At 39.1% G+C, this 21,883-nt stretch overlaps 1 protein-coding gene across 3 annotated transcripts in view; it reads left to right on the forward strand.

Annotated features, from left to right (window-relative positions):
- Positions 1–21,883, forward strand: part of kiaa1109 (KIAA1109 ortholog) — a 433,731-nt gene that overhangs the window by 34,256 nt on the left and 377,592 nt on the right. For all 3 annotated transcript variants that reach the window (XM_072256106.1, XM_072256108.1, XM_072256107.1), the window contains exons 5-10: positions 158–236; positions 9,020–9,084; positions 9,511–9,691; positions 13,128–13,203; positions 14,062–14,255; positions 16,179–16,258. In XM_072256106.1, the coding sequence (XP_072112207.1) occupies positions 158–236; positions 9,020–9,084; positions 9,511–9,691; positions 13,128–13,203; positions 14,062–14,255; positions 16,179–16,258 (675 nt within the window). The remainder of the gene's footprint in view (positions 1–157; positions 237–9,019; positions 9,085–9,510; positions 9,692–13,127; positions 13,204–14,061; positions 14,256–16,178; positions 16,259–21,883) is intronic.

Genomic DNA, 21,883 nt, shown 5'->3' on the forward strand with positions numbered 1-21,883 from the left:
AACATTGGAATATTGTAATTAGTTGAACTGTTATTCGAACTGAATCTTGTGTTTGGAACACAGATGCCAAATTAAATCTTGTTTTTCCATATTTTGTGTAACAGATCTTTTGACATAACTATAACAAGTAAAGTGATGAACTGTTTATTTTTAATAGGTTCATTTTCATTCTCTGTGTTATCTGGAAAGGTCATGTTTCGTGAAATTTATTATATCAATGAAGATGTGTCTATCAGGTAGGAACTAATTCATATTTAGGATGAAAGTTAAACTATTGTACTATAAAGTTCCTTTGAATGGATGCAATGCAAATTGAAAAATGGATACAAGTTATAATGGGACGGTCACATGAGGTAAATTCTAAAGAGTCATGTATAGTATGTATAGGAGCATAAGAAATATAATTGGGTGGGCCAGTGGTCTCCTTGAGTCTATCCTGTTGTATAGGTTTATGGCAAATCCCCCTACGTTAATCCCGATTTACAATAAAACTCAGATAATCTAGCACCCTCCGTAATCTGGCAGTGGACTGGCAGATTTTCCAGACATTAGTTGCTAATCCTATTTGGATGTCAGCTTATTTGTAATTCATGTTTTTATATTGTCACATAGTAGTATAATATATTTACTAGTAAACCAGGGAGTGTGGGAACATGGTCCTGGTGAATTTAAAGGGAATGTGAGAACGTAAATTTAAAGTTGAGTGTGAGATTGGGGTGCTGGTGATTTTAAAGGGAGCTTATTGGGAATAGCAGTGAGAGTCTAAATGGACTGTGAAAATGAGGCTGCAGGATGTTTAAAGAAAGCATGAGAATTGGGCTTCAGGGGGTACGGTACAGGGTGCTTTACTGTATTTTGATTCCATTAATGTCCAAAAAGTCTATCAGAAGATCAGCAGTCGAGAACTAGCTGCACTTCTAAATAAGTTGTTCCGTTATTATTATAAAACTGGCATCTGGCCACATGGGAGATTGTCTGAATATGTCTTGTTCTCAAAATCCAACTCAACTAATTTTTGCTAATTGTTCTATTCTCAGTCTTTAGCAGAACCAACATGTTAAAAAAAGAACAAATTGTGCAAATGGTAAAAAGATTCAAAGTACATTATTAAAGTAGTATGCACTATACAACCCTGAGATTTGTCTTCCTACTGACAGCCACAAACAAAGAAACACCATAGAACCTGTTCAAAGAAAAACATCAAGTCCCCAAAGTGAAAAAAAGAGCAAATCATGCAAATGGCAAAAAAATGAGCAAAAAATGCAGAATATAAAACAGCAAAACACAAATTATCGAAACAGTCCAGGCATATTCAATTCAGCCCAGTTCATTTCAATCTAGTGCTGGGTCATTTGTTAACTTCAGTCGCAGAGCCAGTTCCCTCCCCCGATCAAAATTGCACAAAATAGCAACCAAAAAGGAGAACTATAAATCAGAAAGCACATCAAAACATGAACTACAGAGTCCAATGCACAAACTGCATCGATTTAAACCTTGCCCAAGGCTTTGGACTCCTGCAGCATTGCAGAAGAGGGAGAGAGATGATTCGAATGCAGGGATATTTGTCTGGGAGCAGTGGACGAGAGGGAGAGGGAGACCAGTCACCTGCACGCATTCGGTGCTGTATACCCACTCATCTTCCGCTCTCAACCTTGTTGATTGCAATCTTGCTCGACAATAACATAGGTATTATTAATATGTGTGACAATAAACTTACATTTATAAACCCAATGCATTGACGTACATACTACAGAAAAATTGTAACAGATTTTTTCCCCCACAGATTATTTGTTTAAAATTATAGATCAATCTTAATTCTAAATTATTTAGGATGATGACAATAAACGTCTAAAAGTATCTGGATCAAAAAATGGCAAGTCAATAACACAGAATGTTAAGCATTAAACTGCAGGTCCTCGAAACAGTTTTGGGGTGTTCAATTTAGTGTAGCGTTGTATCATTTGTTGACAAGGCTAGTCCGTTCCAAAACATCACTCTCTGTGCTGAAGCAGCCCGATCAAATCACGCAAAATGGCAAAAAAAGAGGAGTAACCAGAACCCAGAAACATGTAAGATAAACTGCAAAGTACTCCAGAAACAAGTCCACAGCCATGAACGGCACCGATCAGGCCTTGCAGCATGGGACCCAACACTCCTGCATCTTCCTCCAGCAGCAGTCAGCGAGAAGGAGAGGGAGAAGAAAACTGATCAAACACAGGCAGATGGCTCTCACCTTCCAAGCTCTTCCTCATTGATTTCATTCTTGGGTGTCAAGATCTCTGAGGACTTAACCTGGTCCCAACATATCGATGCAGTTATAAAGGCAAGACAGCAACTATACTTCATTAGGAGTTTGAAGAGATTTGGTATGTCAACAAGTACACTGAAAAACTTCTATAAATGTACTGTGGAGAGCATTCTGACAGGCTGCATCACTGTCTGGTATGGGGGGGGCGCATTGCACAAGACTGTAAGGTGCTGCAGCTGGGTGGTAAATCTAGTCAGCTCCATCTTGGGTACTAGCCTACAAAGTACCCAGGACATCTTCAAGGAGTGGTGTCTCAGAAAGGCAGTGTCCATTATTAAGGACCTCCGGCACCCAGGGCATGCCCTTTTCTCACTGTTACCATCAGGTAGGAGATAGAGAAGCCTGCAGGCACACACATTCAGCGATTCAGGAACAGCTTCTTCCCCTCTGCCATCCAGTTCCTAAATGGACACTGAATCCATGAACACTACCTCACTTTTTTAATATCTATTATTTCTGGGTTTTTTTTGCACGATTTTTAATCTATTCAATATACGTCTACTGCTATTTATTTATTATTATTTTATTATTATTTTTGCTTCTACATTATGTTTTGCATTGAACTGCTGCTGCTATGTTAAGAAATTTCACGACACATGCCAGTGATAATAAACCTGATTCTGATTCTGAAATAATGGAGCGGATTATGGGTTTGCATTTAGGCTGCACACTCCACTCTCAACCTTGGTGAATTCCCCCGGAGGCAGCAAGAGTGCCAGATCGCTCAGTCGGTTGGGGAAAAAAAATCAGAACGTAGCTTATAGGCTCAATCTCACCCAGTTTAGTAGTAGATGCATTCTTAAAAGAAGTAGTTACACTACTGACGTGTGTGATAGCCCACTGGTAGTTCGAAGGCAACGTAATTTGATGTAAAAAAAAACCAATAACACTTTTTTGAGGTGAATTGTAGTGAACTATCACCACAAACAATGAACAGGTGAGCGAAAGCAAAATAAATTTGAGAGATGTGTCCTGCTAGTGTGCTGCAAAATCAATGCACTTGGAGTTGGAGCCATGTTAGTTGGAGTCATGTTAGTTGGAGTAAACGATTCAGAGGGGAGAAGATGGAACAGAAGAGTTTCAATGCCCATACAACTGGTCCAGGTGCAAGGTTGGATCCCTCTGTGCACCGAGCTCATTTGAAGAGCTTGAGAGGGGCAAATTCTGGGCCTGGTGAGAATCATTGGGTGGTGTGGTCTTGGCCCAGGGCCCTTTGCAGCAGCAGTTCCTGGGTCGTCATGCGAGGTGCGATCCACTGTATAGACAATTTGAATGCTGGCCCAAAGGGACTGGAAAGGCAGTATCGGGATCAGAGGTGAGAGCCCGTTTTGCTCACTCTCTGCGATAGTGACTCCTACCTTCATGGCGCTGAGGTTGCAAAGACTACCCCAGCTGCTGTGCTCCATGCCCACTAATATGATGAACTGATTGATACCAAGGCTTTGGGCCTACTCTGGGCTGCTCCGGGGTTCGGATCTGAGGACTTAATTTGGTTCGGAATGTTGTTGCTGGCTTCTATTGTTCGCATTTGTGTATTTTTACCCCTTTCTCTGCATTGTTTTTTTAAAAAAAAATTAATTGGGTTCTTTTAGGTTTCTTTCTTTGTGGCTACCTGTAAGCAAACAAATCTCAAGTTGTATAAATATACTTCGAAATTTTGAACAGTCTGCAGTCACTGTTGGTCTCTGTGCCATCCTGAAGAATTTGTTACAGTAGTTTGTAGCATTTGATTCAGTGTGGAGTCAAGGAACCCTGGTAAAATGAAATCATTAGGTGTCAAGAGGAACAGATCTATTTACCTACCCCTTAAATACTGAACAAAATTATTGCTGCCCCATCACAGAATCTTTAGGGTTGCTGTTGGCCAGAAATTCATGTGGATCAGGCACAGATTTCATCACCATAGAGATATTCTTAAGATGGGTATTCTACAGTGAGTAACTTGCCTCCTGAAGGGTCTTGGCCCGAAATGTTGACTGGATGCTGCCTGTCCTGTTGAATTCTTCCAGTATTTTGTGTGTGTTGCCATAATACTCCAAATTAGGCCTTATCAATGTCTTGTACAATTTTAACATAACGTCCCATCTCCTGTAGTTAATACTTTGATTTATGAAGGCCAGTGTGCCAAAAGCTTTCTTTATGACCCTATCAACCTGTGACACCACTTTCAATGAATTATGAACCTGTATTCCCAGATCTCTTTCTTCTATCACACTCCTTAATGCCCTGCCATTCACTGTGTAAGACCTACCCTGATTGGTCCTACCAAAGTGCAAAGCCTTGCACATGTCTGCACTAAATTCTGCCTGCCAATTTTTAGCCCATTTTTCCAGCTGGTCCAGATCCCACTGCAAGCTCTGATAGTCTTCCTCACTGTCCATTACACCCTCAATCTTGGTGTCAACGCAGATTTGCTGATCCAGTTAACCACATTATCATCCAGTTCATTATTTTGGATGACAAGCAACAAGGGACCCAGCTCCAACCCCTATGGCACTCCATTAGTCACAGGCCTTCAGTCAAAGAGGCAAGTATCTGCTACCACTCTCTAACTTCTCCCACAAAGCCAATATTTAATCCAATTTACTACCTCATCTTGAATGCCAAACAACTGAACTATCTTGAACAGCTTCCCATTTGGGACCTTGTCAAATGTTCTATTTATAACATGTCATTTAGAATTTCACTTCCATAAAATTATGTTGAATTTGCCTCCGTGTTTTTCAGGAGCTATTACCTTGTTTTGATTCATTGATTTTGGCATTTTCCTGTCAGCTGATGTCAGAGTAATTAGATGGTAGTTTCGTGTTTCCTCTTACTTTACTTTCTTGAAAGTGCTAGTTTCCAATGACTGAATTTTGGAATATCATTATTAAAACTTCCGCTGTCTGTGCAGCCTTTACTTTAACTGTGCAATGTATAATCTATGTCAAGTGCCCATTGCCACTCTCTATTAATGGATTTCATTCAAGCAAATTGCCACCTTTTAGATCCCTTACTTAGTTGCTCCAGTGCATTCTCTTTACTTGATAAACAGAAATTTCAATTTCATTAGCTTCTTGGTGCCAACAGTCTCTGCATGTTCCTTGAGTTTTGTATGGTGAAGATGGATACAAAATGTTTATTAAATATCGCAATATTTTCTTATGTTAGTTTACTCTCATTCTTTTCCTCTCTACTTTGTTTATATCTTTTGTTTCAAGAACTTTCCCAGTCCTTTTTCCTGTCAGTAATATATGCCTCCTTTTAAAATCGAATATAAATCTTAGTTGTCCTTTGATCAATCACTCTTTTTATTCACATTACGAGCAGTGGTATATATTTTAATTTTCCAAACAATTTCATTCATATATCAGTTTAATTTATTTACTCACAAACAAGATTCTGCTTTCCAAGTCACACATGTCACTCTTGAAATCACTAAAATTATATAATATTGTAATAATTTTTTTCTGTTGGAAAATCCCTTAGTTTGAGATTATCTATTTACCTCATGTTATTAGACAAGGCAGGTTTTAAATAACTAATTGTTGTTTCGCAGATGAGAGTCCTGAATGATTTCTATGCACTCGGAATCCAACCTATTTTTTGGAATTACTTTTGCAGTCTATAGGCTGCTTACCAGGTTAAGAGCCCATGGTATCAGAGGAAAGTTACTAACATGGTTAGAGCATTGGTTGATTGGAAGGGGGCAGTGAGTGGGAATAAAAGGATCTCAGTGACTAGCGGTGTTCCGCAGGGATCGGTGTTGGGAGCACTTCTTTTTATGCTGTATATAAATGATTTAGATGATGGAATAAAAGCTTTGTTGCCAAGTTTGCAGATGATACGAAGATTGGTGGAGGGGCAGGTAGTGTTGAGGAGACAGGTAGGATGCAGAAAGACTTGGATAGATTAAGAGAATGGGCAAGAAAGTGGCAAATGAGATACAATGTTGGAAAATGCACGCTCATGCACTTTGGTAGTAGAAATAAATGCGCGGACTATTTTCTGAACGGGGAGAAAATCCAAAAATCTGAGATGCAAAGGGACTTGGGAGTCTGTGTGCAAAACACCCTAAAGGTTAACTTGCAGATTGAGTCAGTGGTGAGGAAGGCAAATGCCATGTTAACATTCAATTGAAGAGATCTGGAATACAAGAGCAACGATGTGATGCTGAGGCTTTATAAGGCACTGGCAAGGCCTCATCTTGAGTATTGTGAACAGTTTTGGGCTACTCATCTTAGAAAAGATGTGCTGGTATTGGAGAAGGTCCAAAGGAGGTTCACAAGGATGATTCCAGGATTGGAAGGGTTAACATATGAGGAATGTTTGATGTCTCTGGGTCTGTACTCACTGGAATTCAGAAAGATTGTGGGGAGGGGTATCTCATTGAAAGCTTTTGAATGTTGAAAGGCCTAGACAGAGTCGATATGGAAGGGATGTTTTCCATAGTGGGGGAGTCGAGGATAAGGGGGCACAGCCTCAGGATAGAGGGGTACCCTTTCAAAACAGAGATGTGGAGACATTTCTTTAGCCAAAGGGTGGTGAACTTGTGGAATTTGTTGCCACATGCAGCTGTGGAGCCTAGGTCGTTGGGTGTATTTAAAGCAGAGATTGATAAGTTATTGATTGGACATGGCATCAAAGGTTACAGGGAGAAGCCCGGGAACAGGGGTTGAGGAGGCGGAGAGATAAAGGATTAGCCATGATTGAATGATGGAGCAGACTCTTTAGGCCAGATGGCCTTATTCTGCTCCTATGTCGTATGTTCTTAAGACCATTAAAATCTACCACAATCACTGTATTACTTTTTCTTAAGGCTTTTTGTTTTGTGCTTTTCAACATTGCTTGTGCTGATTTGCTGCACATTCTTCTGAGCTCTGATCATTTCTCACTGCAGCCATCTCTTAACCATCCTATTGGTATTCCTATTGTGAAATCCATCTTTAATATCCAGGCAATACTGTTGGGAAACCTAATGTTCTTAATATACATGGTTCAGTAACTTTTTGTTATCACGATGAAACTTGATTTTGGTGTTCTTTGAGCATTTGCTATCTTCTAATTTTGTTAGTACATCCCTTATTTCTGCCACTCCCTTCAAAGGCAAGCTTGATTAAGAAAAGCTTAATCTGGCTATCTTCATCTGATATTTGTCTTTCTGTAAAAAGCTGTCTCTCGGATTTTAGGATGAGTCTGATGGTGCTGCTCTTCTTCCTATTATTTCCATTTCTGAAGCTGGATGCAACTCGTTTGTTATAAATGATGTCTGTAATCCTGTTATATACTCCTGTTTTAAGTTATTTTGTTGATATCAGTTTATCCTCTGATGCTCTTTCAATTGATAGGTCATAAAATGTCCAATATATAATAGATGCATTCTTAACTGTTACGTCAAATGTTTTTCGATAGTTTCACTTTTAGAAAAAAATTCCATTTTCTCTGATTTTTGATTTTTTTTAAAACTGTACTACTATTACTTAAAATTTCTCTGTAATGCTTTTCTTTTCATGATACTTTCTTCTGTTCTTTGGCATTCCTGGCTAAGATGGAATTTGCTTTCCATTCTAGTATACATTGGTATTTTGTGGTCACTTTCATAGAGTCACCTTTGTTGTCAGAAACACTTCTTAAATTTTCTTATTAATGTAGCATGAGAAATATTTTCCTTTTCATTCCTTTGCTCTTCCCTTCTCCCAAGGATGATCTGGCTGCTTGACAGTAAGATATAAAGCAGCAAATCTACTTGCATTTGTTTTAAACTTCTGAGATTTCCTGTCAGTTGTAGCCTGTAGACTTGTTCCACTTGTGTCAGTACAATTTGAATATTCACCACTGAAAAGTTCATGATTGGTTCTATATTCTGCTGGGAATGTCACAACAATAATATAGTGAAGTTGAACATAGTCAAGCAGAAATCTTGGGCAAATTAGCTGAAACAGATAATTTTCAGTGAGATAATTCACACTAATTTAGTTTGACCAGCATGTAATTTCCATCAATTTCTAATGATCTTCTACTCTTTTAAAATTCCTGGTATGTGCTTGTACTTGCCCTCCAATTCTTTGCCATTCAGTCACCAATAAGAAAGCATTAAATTGTGATAATGTTGTCACAATTCATTAATGTTTGGCTTTTTGTTGATCATTTTGAGCAGTCTTCATGTGTATATATTGTTAGGTTCTTAGGTTAATAGTTCTGAAGTTCAAAATATTGTAGAACAGTATTAATTGGTTGGTATTCTTTTGCAAAATCACTGACTCTCAATTTTGTTTTGTATATGCATGTACAAGATAGAAGACTTTTGATCGAAAATTACATTCCTTATCTGTTTAATCTGACCTTATTCTTGAATGTTCTGTCTTGATTTGTTCCATTTTTATTTTGATAGTGTTTTTATTTTGTTTCATATTTCTGATATTTGAAACAGTACACCTTACTTCAATGTATTTGTGGTTTGGAACGTAATTCTGTTACTGTCCACAGTGTGTTTTAGAACATTTAGTTTTCAGTTTTATTCCTCTTCCATCATCTGTTGAAATATTTAACGGATTGAGATTGACAGGACCTGGCTGAGTGTTATTTTGTTGCTCATGTTTTAGCTTTTGGATTTGGTAAGTGCAGGTAGCATGATCACAAAGTTAGCAGTTTTTATATTACTAGGTATCTGCTGTATTCAACTGGAATCCTCTAATAGAGTATATTCTTTTACTATATTCGTTCTGTCAGAATCCAAGATGGATTTCTTATCTTTCGTTGGTGGAAAATGTACAATCCCAAACAGAAGCAGCATGGTGAGTTTCTACTACCAAAGTTTTTATTAGATTTATACCTTTTTCCTAAGTCAGGAGTCGTAGTGTGGTATAATTTTTATACCTGTAGGAAAATTTAAGGGTACTTGATTGGTAATGAATGAAGCTACCTTACTTGGTGAGGGGTGGAGTTTGAATGCATTGTCACAATTTATTGACTGTCTAATAGGTACTTCATATACCATAACCTGTAGGACTGGAAAATGAAGGGCGAAAGGAGGATAAGTCCCTTTTTATTTGGCTTGCATGGGTACAATGAGTTGAATGATCTTGTACTGTCATATATTCTATGAATTTGTGTTACCTTATTTCAAACTTTTTCTTAAAAAGTGCAGATTTTCAGTTTGGTTTTAAATAATGACGTTTTATATATTAATGCAACCATAATTGTACTTCTGTTTGCTTTAGATCCAAAAGCAGAAACAAGATTATATATAACAGTGAATGGATTTGAATTCCATGTTTACAATCGTTATGACCTGTATGCACATTTGCAAGAACTCTTTGGATTGGAACCAACAATCATTCCTAAAAGCGAAAATGCAAAGATCAAAAAGAGTAGGGAGAAAGCAAAGTCTAAACTTGAAAGGTATGGATACTATTAATATACTTCCTCAATACTTGACATGTGTATGCACTCCTGTAATTAGCTCCCATGCCCGTGCATTGATTACCAAAACAAACATATGTCTCTGAAATGGAAATTGAACTTGGATCTTAATAATTCAAAGAAAATTGTGCCCTGAATTGAGCCACGTTGATGCAGCACAAAATACAAAGTCAGAAATAAGCAACACACATCAAAGTTGCTGGTGAACGCAGCAGGCCAGGCAGCATCTCTAGGAAGAGGTACAGTCAACGTTTCGGGCCGAGACCCTTCGTCAGGACTAACTGAAAGAAGAGCTAGTAAAGCTTGAATTTCTGGCATCTGCAGATTTCCTCGTGTTTGCGTTTTTAAAGTCAGAAATAATCTGTTTTTTCTCATTTTTTTCTTATAGTCATAGAGTTGAACAGCATAGGAATTGGTCCTTGGCCCTCTGTATCCATGCCAAACCTTTTCCCCATCTAAGTTAGTCCTCTATCCTCCTTCGCCTTAAATATCTGTAAGTGCCCATCAAAATGTCTCTTATTCATAGTGAATGAATGTTGCCTGCACCACCTCCTCTGGCAGCAAGTTCCAGATATCACCCATATGTAAAAGACATCTTTCCTTCAAATCTCCTTTAAGACTCCACTCATTTTAAACCAAAGCTGTCTTAACTTTCAAGCAACACACACAAAAGTTGCTGGTGAATGCAGCAGGCCAGGCAGCATCTCTAGGAAGAGGTACAGTCGACATTTTGGGCCAAGACCCTTCGTCAGGACTAACTGAAAGAAGAGCTAGTAAGAGGTTTGGAAGTTTGGAATTGTCTCAGATTGCTCTGTCTAGCGGAATTAGTCCTTACTCTTAATAATTTCTCCTTTGGCTCCTCCCACTTCCTCCAAACTAAAGGTGCAGCCATGGGCACCCGTATGGGTCCCAGCTATGCCTGCCTTTTTGTTGGCTTTGTGGAACAATCAATGTTCCAAACCTATTCTGGTATCTGTCCCCCACTTTTCCTTCGCTACATCGACGACTGCATTGGCGCTGCTTTCTGCATGCATGCAGAACTCGTTGACTTCATTAACTTTGCCTCCAACTTTCACCCTGCCCTCAAGTTTACCTGGTCCATTTCCGGCACCTCACTCCCCTTTCTAGATCTTTCTGTCTCTATCTCTGGAGACAGCTTATCTACCGATGTCTACTATAAGCCTACTGACTCTCACAGCTATCTGGACTATTCCTCTTCTCACCCTGTCTCTTGCAAAAATGCTATCCCCTTCTCGCAATTCCTCCGTCTCCGCTGCATCTGCTCTCAGGATGAGGCTTTTCATTCCAGGACGAAGGAGATGTCCTCCTTTTTTAAAGAAAGGGGATTCCCTTCCTCCACCATCAACTCTGCTCTCAAATGCATCTCCCCCATTTCACACACATCTGCTCTCACTTCATCCTCCCGCTACCCCACTGGGAATAGGGTTCCCTTTGTCCTCACCTACTACCCCACCAGCCTCCGGGCCCAACATAGAATTCTCAGTAACTTCCACCACCTCCAACGGGATCCCATCACTAAGCACATCTTTCCCTCCCCTCCTCTTTGCTTTCCGCAGGGATTGCTCCCTACACGACTCCCTTGTCCATTCGTCCCCCCATCCCTCCCCACCGATCTCCCTTCTGGCACTTATCCTTGTAAGCAGAACAAGTACTACACATGTCCTTACACTTCCTCCCTCACTACCATTCAGGGCCCCAGACAGTCCTTCCAGGTAAGGCGACACTTCACCTGTGAGTTGGCTGGGGTGATATACTGCGTCCGGTGCTCCCGATGTGGCCTTCTATATATTGGCGAGACCTGACGCAGACTGGGAGATTGTTTCGCAGGACACCTATGCTCTGTCTGCCAGAGAAAGCAGGATCTCCCAGTGGCCTCACATTTTAATTCCACGTCCCATTCCCATTCTGATATGTCTATCCACGGCCTCCTCTACTGTAAAGATGAAGCCACACTCAGGTTGAAGGAACAACACCTTATATTCCGTCTGGATAGCCTCCAACCTGATGGCATGAACATTGACTTCTCAAACTTCCGCTAATGCCCCACCTCCACCTCGTACCCATCCGTTATTTATTTATTTATATGCACACATTCTTTTTCTCTCTCTCCTCTTTCTCCCTCTATCCCTCTTACTATATCCCTTGCCCATCCTCTGGGCTTCTTCCCCCCCACCCCTTTTCTTTCTCCCTGGACCTCCTGTCCCATCATCCTCTCATATCTCTTTTGCCAATCAACTGTCCAGCTCTTGGCTCCATCCCTCCCCCTCCTGTCTTCTCCTATCATTTTGGATCTCCTCCTCCCCCTCCCACTTTCAAATCTCTCACTAGCTCTTCTTTCAGTTAGTCCTGACGAAGGGTCTTGGCCCGAAACGTCGACTGTACCTCTTCCTAGAGATGCTGCCTGGCCTGCTGCGTTCACCAGCATCTTTTATGTGTGTTGCTTGAAATTCCAGCATCTGCAGATTTCCTCGTGTTTGCTCTCTTGACTTTGCTACCCTTACACTAGTAAAAGGATTCTGAACATCTATCATGTATCACTCTTATAATTTAATATACCTCTATCAAGTCACTTCCTAGTCTAATTTGCTCCAGGAAAAATAAACCCAACCTATCCAAATTTCTCCATATCTAATCCAGGCAACATCCTGGTGAATCTAATCTGCACTTGCTCCAGCATCATCATATCAGTCTTTTCTGTACTGTTTATAAAGCTCCAAAGGTGTCCTGATTGTAGTTTGTAAACTTGCAACTTAATGTCTCAACAGCAAGTACACCATATGCCTCCTTCAACAGTCCTATCTAGTGATGTTGCCACTTTCAGGGAACTATGGGCTTGAACTCCAGCATTCCTCTCTTCATCAATATTCTTTACTGTTCTATATTCTGTGTCTGACTCTCAGAATGCATCATATTGCATTTGTTGGAACTAAATTACATCTGCCAGTACTATGCCTAACTTGCCATCCGATCAATATCTTTTTGTAGCCTTGCGTGCATTTCCTCACTATCCACACGCCTCCAATTCTCAGATTGTTTGCAAACTGAACATATTTGCTACATTTGCACTCAAGTTATTAATGTATTTCACAAACAACCAGGATACCTGCAAAACACCCATCCATCAGCAACCCCCCCCCCCCCCGCAACCATCTTGGATGTCGTGCCTTAAAATGGAATTCGTCAGGAGAGGAGCTGGTGGATAAAAAGACATTTAGATAGGTATTGAAGGATTAGTTCTGACAAATAAGATTAATGCAGATGGGCAAGAAGTTTGGCATGGATGGGGTGGGCTAAACAGCCTGATTCTGTGCTGTGCAACCATCTCCGTGACTCCTTTCGTGTTTTCTTTTGAGTAGACTATGGAAATTTATATACCTTACAACTATTTTCACAGCATTACAACTGAAACACAAGATCCTTCATCATCCTGGCGATCACTCATCCCAGTGATTAAAGTTGATGTTAATACAGTGAGTATACTCTTGTAATTTCATTTACAAGAATTCCTAGTGCCATTTCGAGTAACAAAGTATCATACTTTGTGTGATGGTGTCTTAAATTTGCTTTTAAATTTTTGGTCTTTTCCACGTGTCTGCTGGATAATACTACACTTAATTTTTGATACCTCAAATATACTGTTATTTTCCTGTGATGGAATACTTTATTTGATCAGTACTGTCACATCTGCTATTTTCTTACTTATAGCAGATATATTAACCCCCAATTGTTCTTTTGTTTTTGGAAGAAATCCTTGCTCTTACTTATTAACCTAATTTTACATATTGTGCATAGGCAGAATGTCTCAGACTTGCCCCTGTTTTAGCCATCCTTTTTCTAAACTACCCAGTATCTTAATGCTGCTTCACCTTAGTCCTCTCTGTACTTTTTCTTAATTTCACCCTGATGTTTATTGTTCTACTCTGGGTAACATCCCTAAAAGGGTAGTTAGTGCCTGCACAGAAATGGGATGAATTTTTGTACTTCGTACTCCAGAACTGAGCCCAATGTCCTATAATCTTGAATCTTATCCTCCCTTGCGGTTTCTCCAGCTATATGTTGCACAAGTTGTAGAATTACTGACTTAGAGGCCAATTGTGGATTATAATTGTACATGAATGGGGAAACCGCAGTACAAATACTTATAGAAGTTATCTAACTTTTAACTCATTCTATCATTTTTAACATTATATATGAATAAAAATGTTAAATCTTATTATTCTTGAGAGTTTGCAGCTTAGTTTTCTTTGATAAACTTAGGACATGTATTTGGGTGTGCTGCTATGAAAACAGATGATTAGTTCAGTTATACTAATAATTTTTTTTATTAGGGTCGTCTGGCATTTGGAAACCGTTTTTTACCTCAGACGCTCTGCATAAATTTTGATGATGCTTTCCTGACTTATACTACAAAACTACCTTCTAGTCATCTTGACCAATTTATGCACATCGTGAAAGGAAAATTGGAAAATGTTAGGGTTATGCTTGTTCCTAGTCCAAGATACGTTTGCCTGCAAAATGATGAGTATGTACTTATATTTTGTAATAATAAATACTAAATTGTACTGTACTGGTGAATGTTTGTAACAATATTTTTAGTTCCTTAAGGTATTCATTAAATATGCATTCTATATAGACATCAATACTGTACATATATTGAATGTTCTACAGGATATACAGCATGGTGGCACAATAGTTGTTGCTGATAGCCACACCATTTCAGATATCTGCATTTGTTTCTGATCTTGGGTACTGTCAGTGTACTTAAACATGCATGACTATGCATTTCATCTGGGTGATCATAATCTCATTCCCAAAGCTAGGCAGATAGATTGGTTACTGTAAATTACTTTTTAGGCAAGGTTTTCATCCATTGGATTATGACTGAGCTTTCAAGTTGAAAACCCACCTAAATGTAAGTGGTAGAAGAATCAAAGAGAATTGTTTGGCTGATGTGAGAGAGTCTAAGTTAGAGGAAGAATGGGACTGTTGGAATTGCTTTACTAGGAACAGGCATAAACTGGATGGACTAAGTGGCCTCCCTGTGCTATTATAATTAAATAAGCCTGAAGCACCTTATAAATCTGTAGATTTATGCTCTGAAGTGTAATTTGCTTAGTTTGCATCAGAATATAATCAGTTTTACATCTGCTTTGAGTCTCTTAGCTAGAATGTATATTGATGCTTGTTTTAAATCCTCTAATTTCTCAAAATTCTACCATAGAGCAATACAGCATGGAAATGGGTACTTTGGCCCAACTTGTCCATGCTGACGATGGAACCCTCAATTTGGTACCTATCCCTCTAAAAAAGATGGCACCATCAAACAATGCGACCAAAGGCAATGTCCTTCAGACAGTTCACAAAACTACTACTTTTACTTTTACTAGCTACTACTTCTTTCAAGTATGATTCTTCTACTATTGGAACACATTTTGGTGTGTTTTTGGGACAGTTGAGCAATTTGGCACTTTGCTGGCTCTAAGGGAGTTCGGTGATGTTTTGAGCGGAGTGTGTGACCTGGAGGCCAAGAAGCCTCAAGAGGGGGTACAAGCCCATGATTGACTCCATTTCTTGCCGATGTTGCTGATTAAAGTGTCGAGCAAGATTGAAATGAATGAGGATGAGTGCAGAAGGCTCAGCAGGTATTAAGCACAGTCTGGCTGTGTTTGATTGGTCTCTCTCTCCGTCTCGCTCGCTGCTCCCAGGGGAAGGTGCCTTAGTTTGATTGGTCTTTCTCTCTCTCTCCCTCTTGTTTGATCCTGCTTGGAGGATGTTGCCAGAGTCTTGGGTCTTGTGCAAGGTTTAATCAACGCCATTTGTGTTTGGACTCTGCAGTTCATGTTAAATTTAGAAAATTAGATAATGATTCTGAATATCCAGAATGGTAATGATAGTGATTTAACAAATTAGTTTATTTAAATTCATCAATTTTATAATGCATATTTGTGTGAAAACAATTGAAATTCATTGTGAAATTTTATTATTTCAACCCCCCCCTCCCCCCCCCCAATATGGTGGTACTTTACATCCACGCACAGAAGCGTATATTCAATGCTAGCGTGGAATATTTTTAGTGCTCTGAGTCAAACTCAAATTAAAACATCGTTTTCACCCAAGCGAGTATGTTAAATTGCTAACCTGTAAAATTCGCTGCATTAATATACAGTATTTTCTGGAATAATTCATAGTTATTCCCTTGATGAGATTTAAATTTAGTTATTTTTGGCTTGTGTAATTGAATGATTTTATTGTTAATCATTTACTGGTCATGGCGATGAAACTTTCATCCTCTGAGTTTGTATGTTTGGACCCAGGTGGAGTGAGGAATATGGAGTTGGACTAATTGCTTGTGATTCATAGGATGTAGTCTATGATATTTTTCCTATTAAAATGTGAAATATGATTGATGTAATTTGGAGTTTAATTCCATTTTCTTTCTCTCTAGGCCACCCCGGTTGATGGGAGAGGGCTTTGTAGTAATGCAGTCAAATGATGTTGATATCTATTACTACATGGATGAACCAGGTCTGTTTAAAATGCAACACTTGTATATCATTTTAGTTTAATTTAGTTTTATCCATTGTTGTTGCCTGGAATTGAGGCAATTTGATAAAGAAAATGAGAAACATTTTTATTCAATTTTTGCAGCTGTTTCTGTTGCTGAAGACTTTTCCCACTATCAAGTTCCAAACTCAAATCACGCAAACACAAGTTTCGAAGCTCAAATCCCCAAAATTCCTGATTGAATTTATTGGTGCTATTCTTGTATATTAATGGCATCTAGGTTTAGAATCACCTGCAAGAAATAAATGCTAACCATTTCTGTCAAACATCAAAGATATTTTAAATACTTCTTACAGGCTGTATCTCAGCCTTATCCTTCAAGGGAATGGTACCAATTTTCTCACCCTTATTTTGCACTTTCTGCACCCCTGTATGCCTTTTGTCAATGGAGACCTGAATTGTGGGCAGTACTGTCAAGAAACTGAAAACACTTCTGTACATTTAATATAACATCTCTGCTTTATAATTATATTCCTCCAAAAATTAATCCAAATGTTTTGTTTGCTTTTCTTAATGGTCTTTAAATAAAACCTAGATTGGTAGTTTTAATAATTTGCAAGCCTGTACCTCAGAGTTTTTTCCATTCACCACTTTTAAAGACTTGTTTTAAACAGAGTATGTGATTTACCTTTTCCACTTCTCTGTATGTTGTATCACTTATGTTAAATTGAAATTCTTACTGTTTTAATGATAGCATGTTTATTAAGTTTTCTGCAACTTTTGAAACTACATTCTTCACTCCCAAATCAAAACTAATAAAATCCCAAAGCACCAGTACTGCTGGTGCTGAAAATCTGAAATAAAGAACAGCACTTACTAGATCTGCTCATTTGGTTAGACAGCATCTTTGGAGAGAAAAATTGAGTTAATGTTTCAGAACACATCTCAGGCCTTAAGAGTCATCGATCTGAAGTGTTATCTCAGTTCCTCTTTATGCTATCTGTCCAGTGAATTTTCAAATGCTTCTGAACTTGTAAACAATGTGGTTCTAACAGTAGCTTTCGTAGAAAACCCTGCCTATCTTTTGTTAGTGAGGTAAATATCTCTAAGCCTTATTTTCAGTATTGCTTTGTAACCAGCTTGCTATTTATTTTACTACCAGGCCTTAGAACCTGTGTGGAGTTTGCAATTGAACCCTGGTCTCTGGTGGTGTGAGGCAGCAGCTATAATACCTGTCAATTGTACCACTCAAATTCTGTTGAATTTCAAAGGGTTCCATTTAGATTGGTTGAGGTTGGAAGCTTATTATATATTTGATTTCTCCATTTTTCCCTTCTCTACCGTACTTCTTTACCTTCACTACCATGTTTGGACTCTAATGGAAATGAAATACTTTTGTAAAATTATAGTCATGGAGCAATACAGCACAGATGTAGGCTCTTCGGTCCATGCCTACCAAGGTCCCCACCCGGTTCCCATTTTCCTCTGTTTTGTTCTTTGCCTTCTGAGTCCTGTACCTCCCATGTAACTATCTAAATGCTTCTCAAATGACACTATTGTACCTGTCTCAATTACTGCTTCTGGCAGCTTGTTCCACAAGTGTCTGCATGAACAAGTTGTCCCTCAGGTCCCTTTTAAGTCTTTCTCCTCTCACCCTAAATCTATGCCTTCAAGTTTGGTCTCCCCTTACTCTGGGGAAACGATTGTTATCCTTCACCTTATCTCTGCCTTTCATAATTTTAAATATTTCTATAAGGTTTCCTCTCATTCTCCCACATCTTTCCTATAACAGGGTGACCAAAACTGCACACTGTACTTCAAGTGCAGCTTCACCAGTGACATGTACAACTGCAATACAATGCCCGACTTCCTATACCCAATGCCTTGACTGATGCATGGCAGAATGCTAAATTCCTTTTCTCTCCACCCTGTCTACCAGTGATACCATTTTCAACAAACTGTGCGCTTGTACTCCATCGTCCCACTGATCCATTACACTCCCTAGTACCCTGCCATTCACAATACAAGACGTATACTGGTTTGACTTTCCAAAAAACATCTTATTCCCCACCCCCCATCCCACATTTATTTGCCACTCCTTGGCCTACTTCACTAACTGATCAAGTTCCCTTTGTAATCTATGATAACCTTCTTCATTATCAACAGCACCTCCTAATTTCATATTATCTGCTAATTATTGATTATCCCTGATCAAGTCTTGTGTATAAACATCTAAATCATTTATAAAAATAACAAATAGCAAGGGTACTAACACTGTACCCTGTGGTACACAACTAGTCACGAGTATCTATTCCGAGAAACAACCTTCAACCACCACCCTCTGCTTCCTCCCTCTAAGCCAATGTTGAATCCACCTAATTAGTTCTCCCTGAATTCCACAGGGTCTGACTTTTCAAACCAGCCTACCAAGTGGGACCTTGACAAAGGCCTTACTAAAGACCAGGTGGACAACTGGTTTTCAGTGTTCTGCCAGGTTCTTTCCCTTATTTTCTGAGCAACCACAATTTTATCTGCACTAAACACAGAGGAGAAATATTGTTAAACATCTCCTTTGGTTCAAGATGTAGATGTCCTTGCAGATCTCTGAAGGGACCTTTTCTCTCCCTAGCCATCCTATTAATATAGCTTTACAACCTTTTGGTTGTAATATATGAATAAAGTAACTGGTACACCTTTGGACTGTGAGAGGAAACAGGAGTGCCAGAGGAGATTCATGTGCTTCATGGGAAGGATGTACAGGCTTTCTTACAAAGGACACCGGATTTGAACTCCGAACACCAATGCCTTGAGCTGTAATTGCATTGTGCTATCTGCTCCGCTACCATGGTGCCCCATAATATTCTTTTTATAATTATCAAAAATTCACTCGATTCTGACACCCTAAAGCAGTGTATGCTTCCTCCTTCTTGACTGGAGCCTCAATTTCTCCCATCAGACAAGATTCCTTAAACTTGCAAGATTTTTCCTTTCATCCTAACAATTGCTCCTAGAGACTTGCAAGCACACTCTTAAAAGCTTCCCACTTGCTCTTCTATTCCTTTCCTTTAAAACAGGCTCACTCATTCGACTTTTGCTACATCCCATTACCATTAAATTATCCCTGCTCCAGTTTAGCACCCTAACCCGTGCACCTGTCCTATCCTTTTCCAATACTGTCTTAAAACTGAAGGAATTAAAGCCAAAGTGCTCCTTGACTGTCACTTCAGTTACTTGTTGGTGTGTATTTAAGGTTTCAATAATATTTGAGTAATCTTGTGTGTATATTGTTCAAGTACTCTTGATTTAAATAATTAATCATGAAATATTAATTATTCAAATAATTATGTAAAGATTGAAAGATTGACAAGTTTGATTACACAGCAGATAATTGGCTCATGTACACTGAGCTATTGGATCGCTATTTGAAGCAAATCAAATAGCCAATGAGAAGCAAGTGCCAATTTTGCTAAGTGCATTAGGTTTAAAGGCATACAGTTTGCTTTGAAGTTTGACTGCTCCAACCAAACCATTAGAAATGAGCTTTGCTACTATTGTAAAAGTGATGCAGGAACACTTAGAACCCAAGCCATTGTTAATTGCAGAATGCTTTAGGTTTCATAAGCAGAATCAGAAAGAAGGTGAGTCCATTTCAATATACGTGGCTGAATTGGAGATTGAGCATTGTCAGTTCGGTAATGGGCTTAATGATACACTGAGATATCATTCAGTTTTTTGGGAATCTTAAAAGAATGCATTCAAAAATGGCTTCAGCACAGCTTACATTCAAACGAACAGTGGAAATTGTTGTTTCAATAGAAACTGCAGGCAGACACAGTTGGGTTGCTGTCTGGAATGAAAGTGACCATGAGCAAAACTGCATAATCTAAACAGAAAGCAGCCTGGCCAAACAAATTGTGTTACCATTGTGGCGGGGACTCCATGCAGATTTAAAGGTGATACTTGCAGAAAGTGTGACAAACTTGGACACGTACAAAGAGCATGTCAGGCAGACAGAATTAAATGAACAGCTTGGAAGAGAAAAAACTGAAAAGTGAAGTTGCAGTTTCAAAATGAGCACGAATCTGCATGCTATTGATGAAAAATCTGACGATCATGAGAGTGAAACAGGACTGGATAATCTTGAGATCTACACTTTGGAAGCTAACAGGAGACAAGCAATATGGCTCACACCAGAAGTGAATGGCAGATTAATTGAAATGGAATTGGACATTAGTTCAGCTGTTTCAGTCATTCCACAAAATGAGTTTGTACGGCATTTCAAAGATACTAAATTGAAGCTTACAGAAATCCAACTGAGAACTTATACTGGAGAAAAGATAACTCCTGTGGGAATGACGTTCGTGACACTGAAATATAACAACCAACAATCTACGTTAAGCTTGTACGTGATAAAAACAGGAGGACCAACATTATGGGGACGTGAGTGACTGAGACAATTACAATTTGATTGGATTGATTGGATTTCAATCCACAGTTTGCATGCTGCATGCCTTACATTGAAACCATATGAAAGCAAATTAAGAAAGATTTTGGATGATGCCACAGCTATCCCCATGCTAAACACCATGAATCATTGTCCAACAGAGGATAAACAGACATCAGTGCCAACCTCTGTGCCTCTAGTTGGAAAGCATATTGGATCAGAGGAAGTGTGAAAGTGATGAAAACTGGTCTGACTACAACAGTTTTTGTAGGCAACTTATCTGAGAAAACTTCTGATAATGAGCTTCAGGAAAGTTGCAAGCATTCGGCTTTTGTGAGGATTAAAAAAACCCGAATCTATTCCTTGTGCATTAATTATTGCATGAACTTCAAGTGGGAGACAAAAAGCTGCTTGTAAAAGTAGGTGCAGAGACTGGCCTTACTGGATGAATCGCAAGAATGCCAAGTGCTGCTATTATGCACCCCCCACCCCATCAAAAAGGCTACATGCCCTCTTTGCTTACCTGTATCTCTCATAGCTGTAGCATCTGTACCCTGGAATATTCAGCTGTCAGTTCTACCCTTCTCTCAGCCGTGTTTCTGTTATGGCTACAACAGTCCAGTCTATTCACTTGCCTCACCTGTTAAACCTTGAGCATTGAAATAAATGCAGTTTAACTGAATATTCTTCCTTTACAGTGTCCCTGGTTGTCTTGATTGGTAGACTTGCTCTCACTGGCTAATACTTTATTGTATGCCTTGCTCCTGCATAGAGTCCCGCCTCTTTGTCAGTCTAGTTTAAATACTCCTGTGTAATGCTAGTAAATTTCCCTGTAATGATTTTAGTCCCAGCTGGATGAATGAAAGGCCAAGAAGAAAGTGGTCAATGGAGATACAAAAACAAAGGATTCATCAGATGATGTTGTGGATGAGGAAACAAAAAGGTAAACTCAGATTGTAAAGGGAGCAATGCAAGGATTAATAGGAGAATACTCCAGTGAACTAAATGGACCTTCTCAAGATCAAGATGCACAAGCTAGAAGAAGAAAAAGGAGGGAGGAGATGGAGAAAAAAGAATGGTGAGAAAGAAAAAGAAAGGGATTGAAGTAGATCCAAAGAAAGAAAAGGAGAAGAAAGGTGTCCAGAGCTGTCAGAACCAGTTCCTGCAATCTTAGTCAGCTCCTGCAGCCACCATGGAGGAGG

This window comes from Mobula birostris, chromosome 4 (assembly GCF_030028105.1).
Source record: "Mobula birostris isolate sMobBir1 chromosome 4, sMobBir1.hap1, whole genome shotgun sequence".
In the NCBI taxonomy this organism is placed as follows: domain Eukaryota; kingdom Metazoa; phylum Chordata; class Chondrichthyes; order Myliobatiformes; family Myliobatidae; genus Mobula; species Mobula birostris.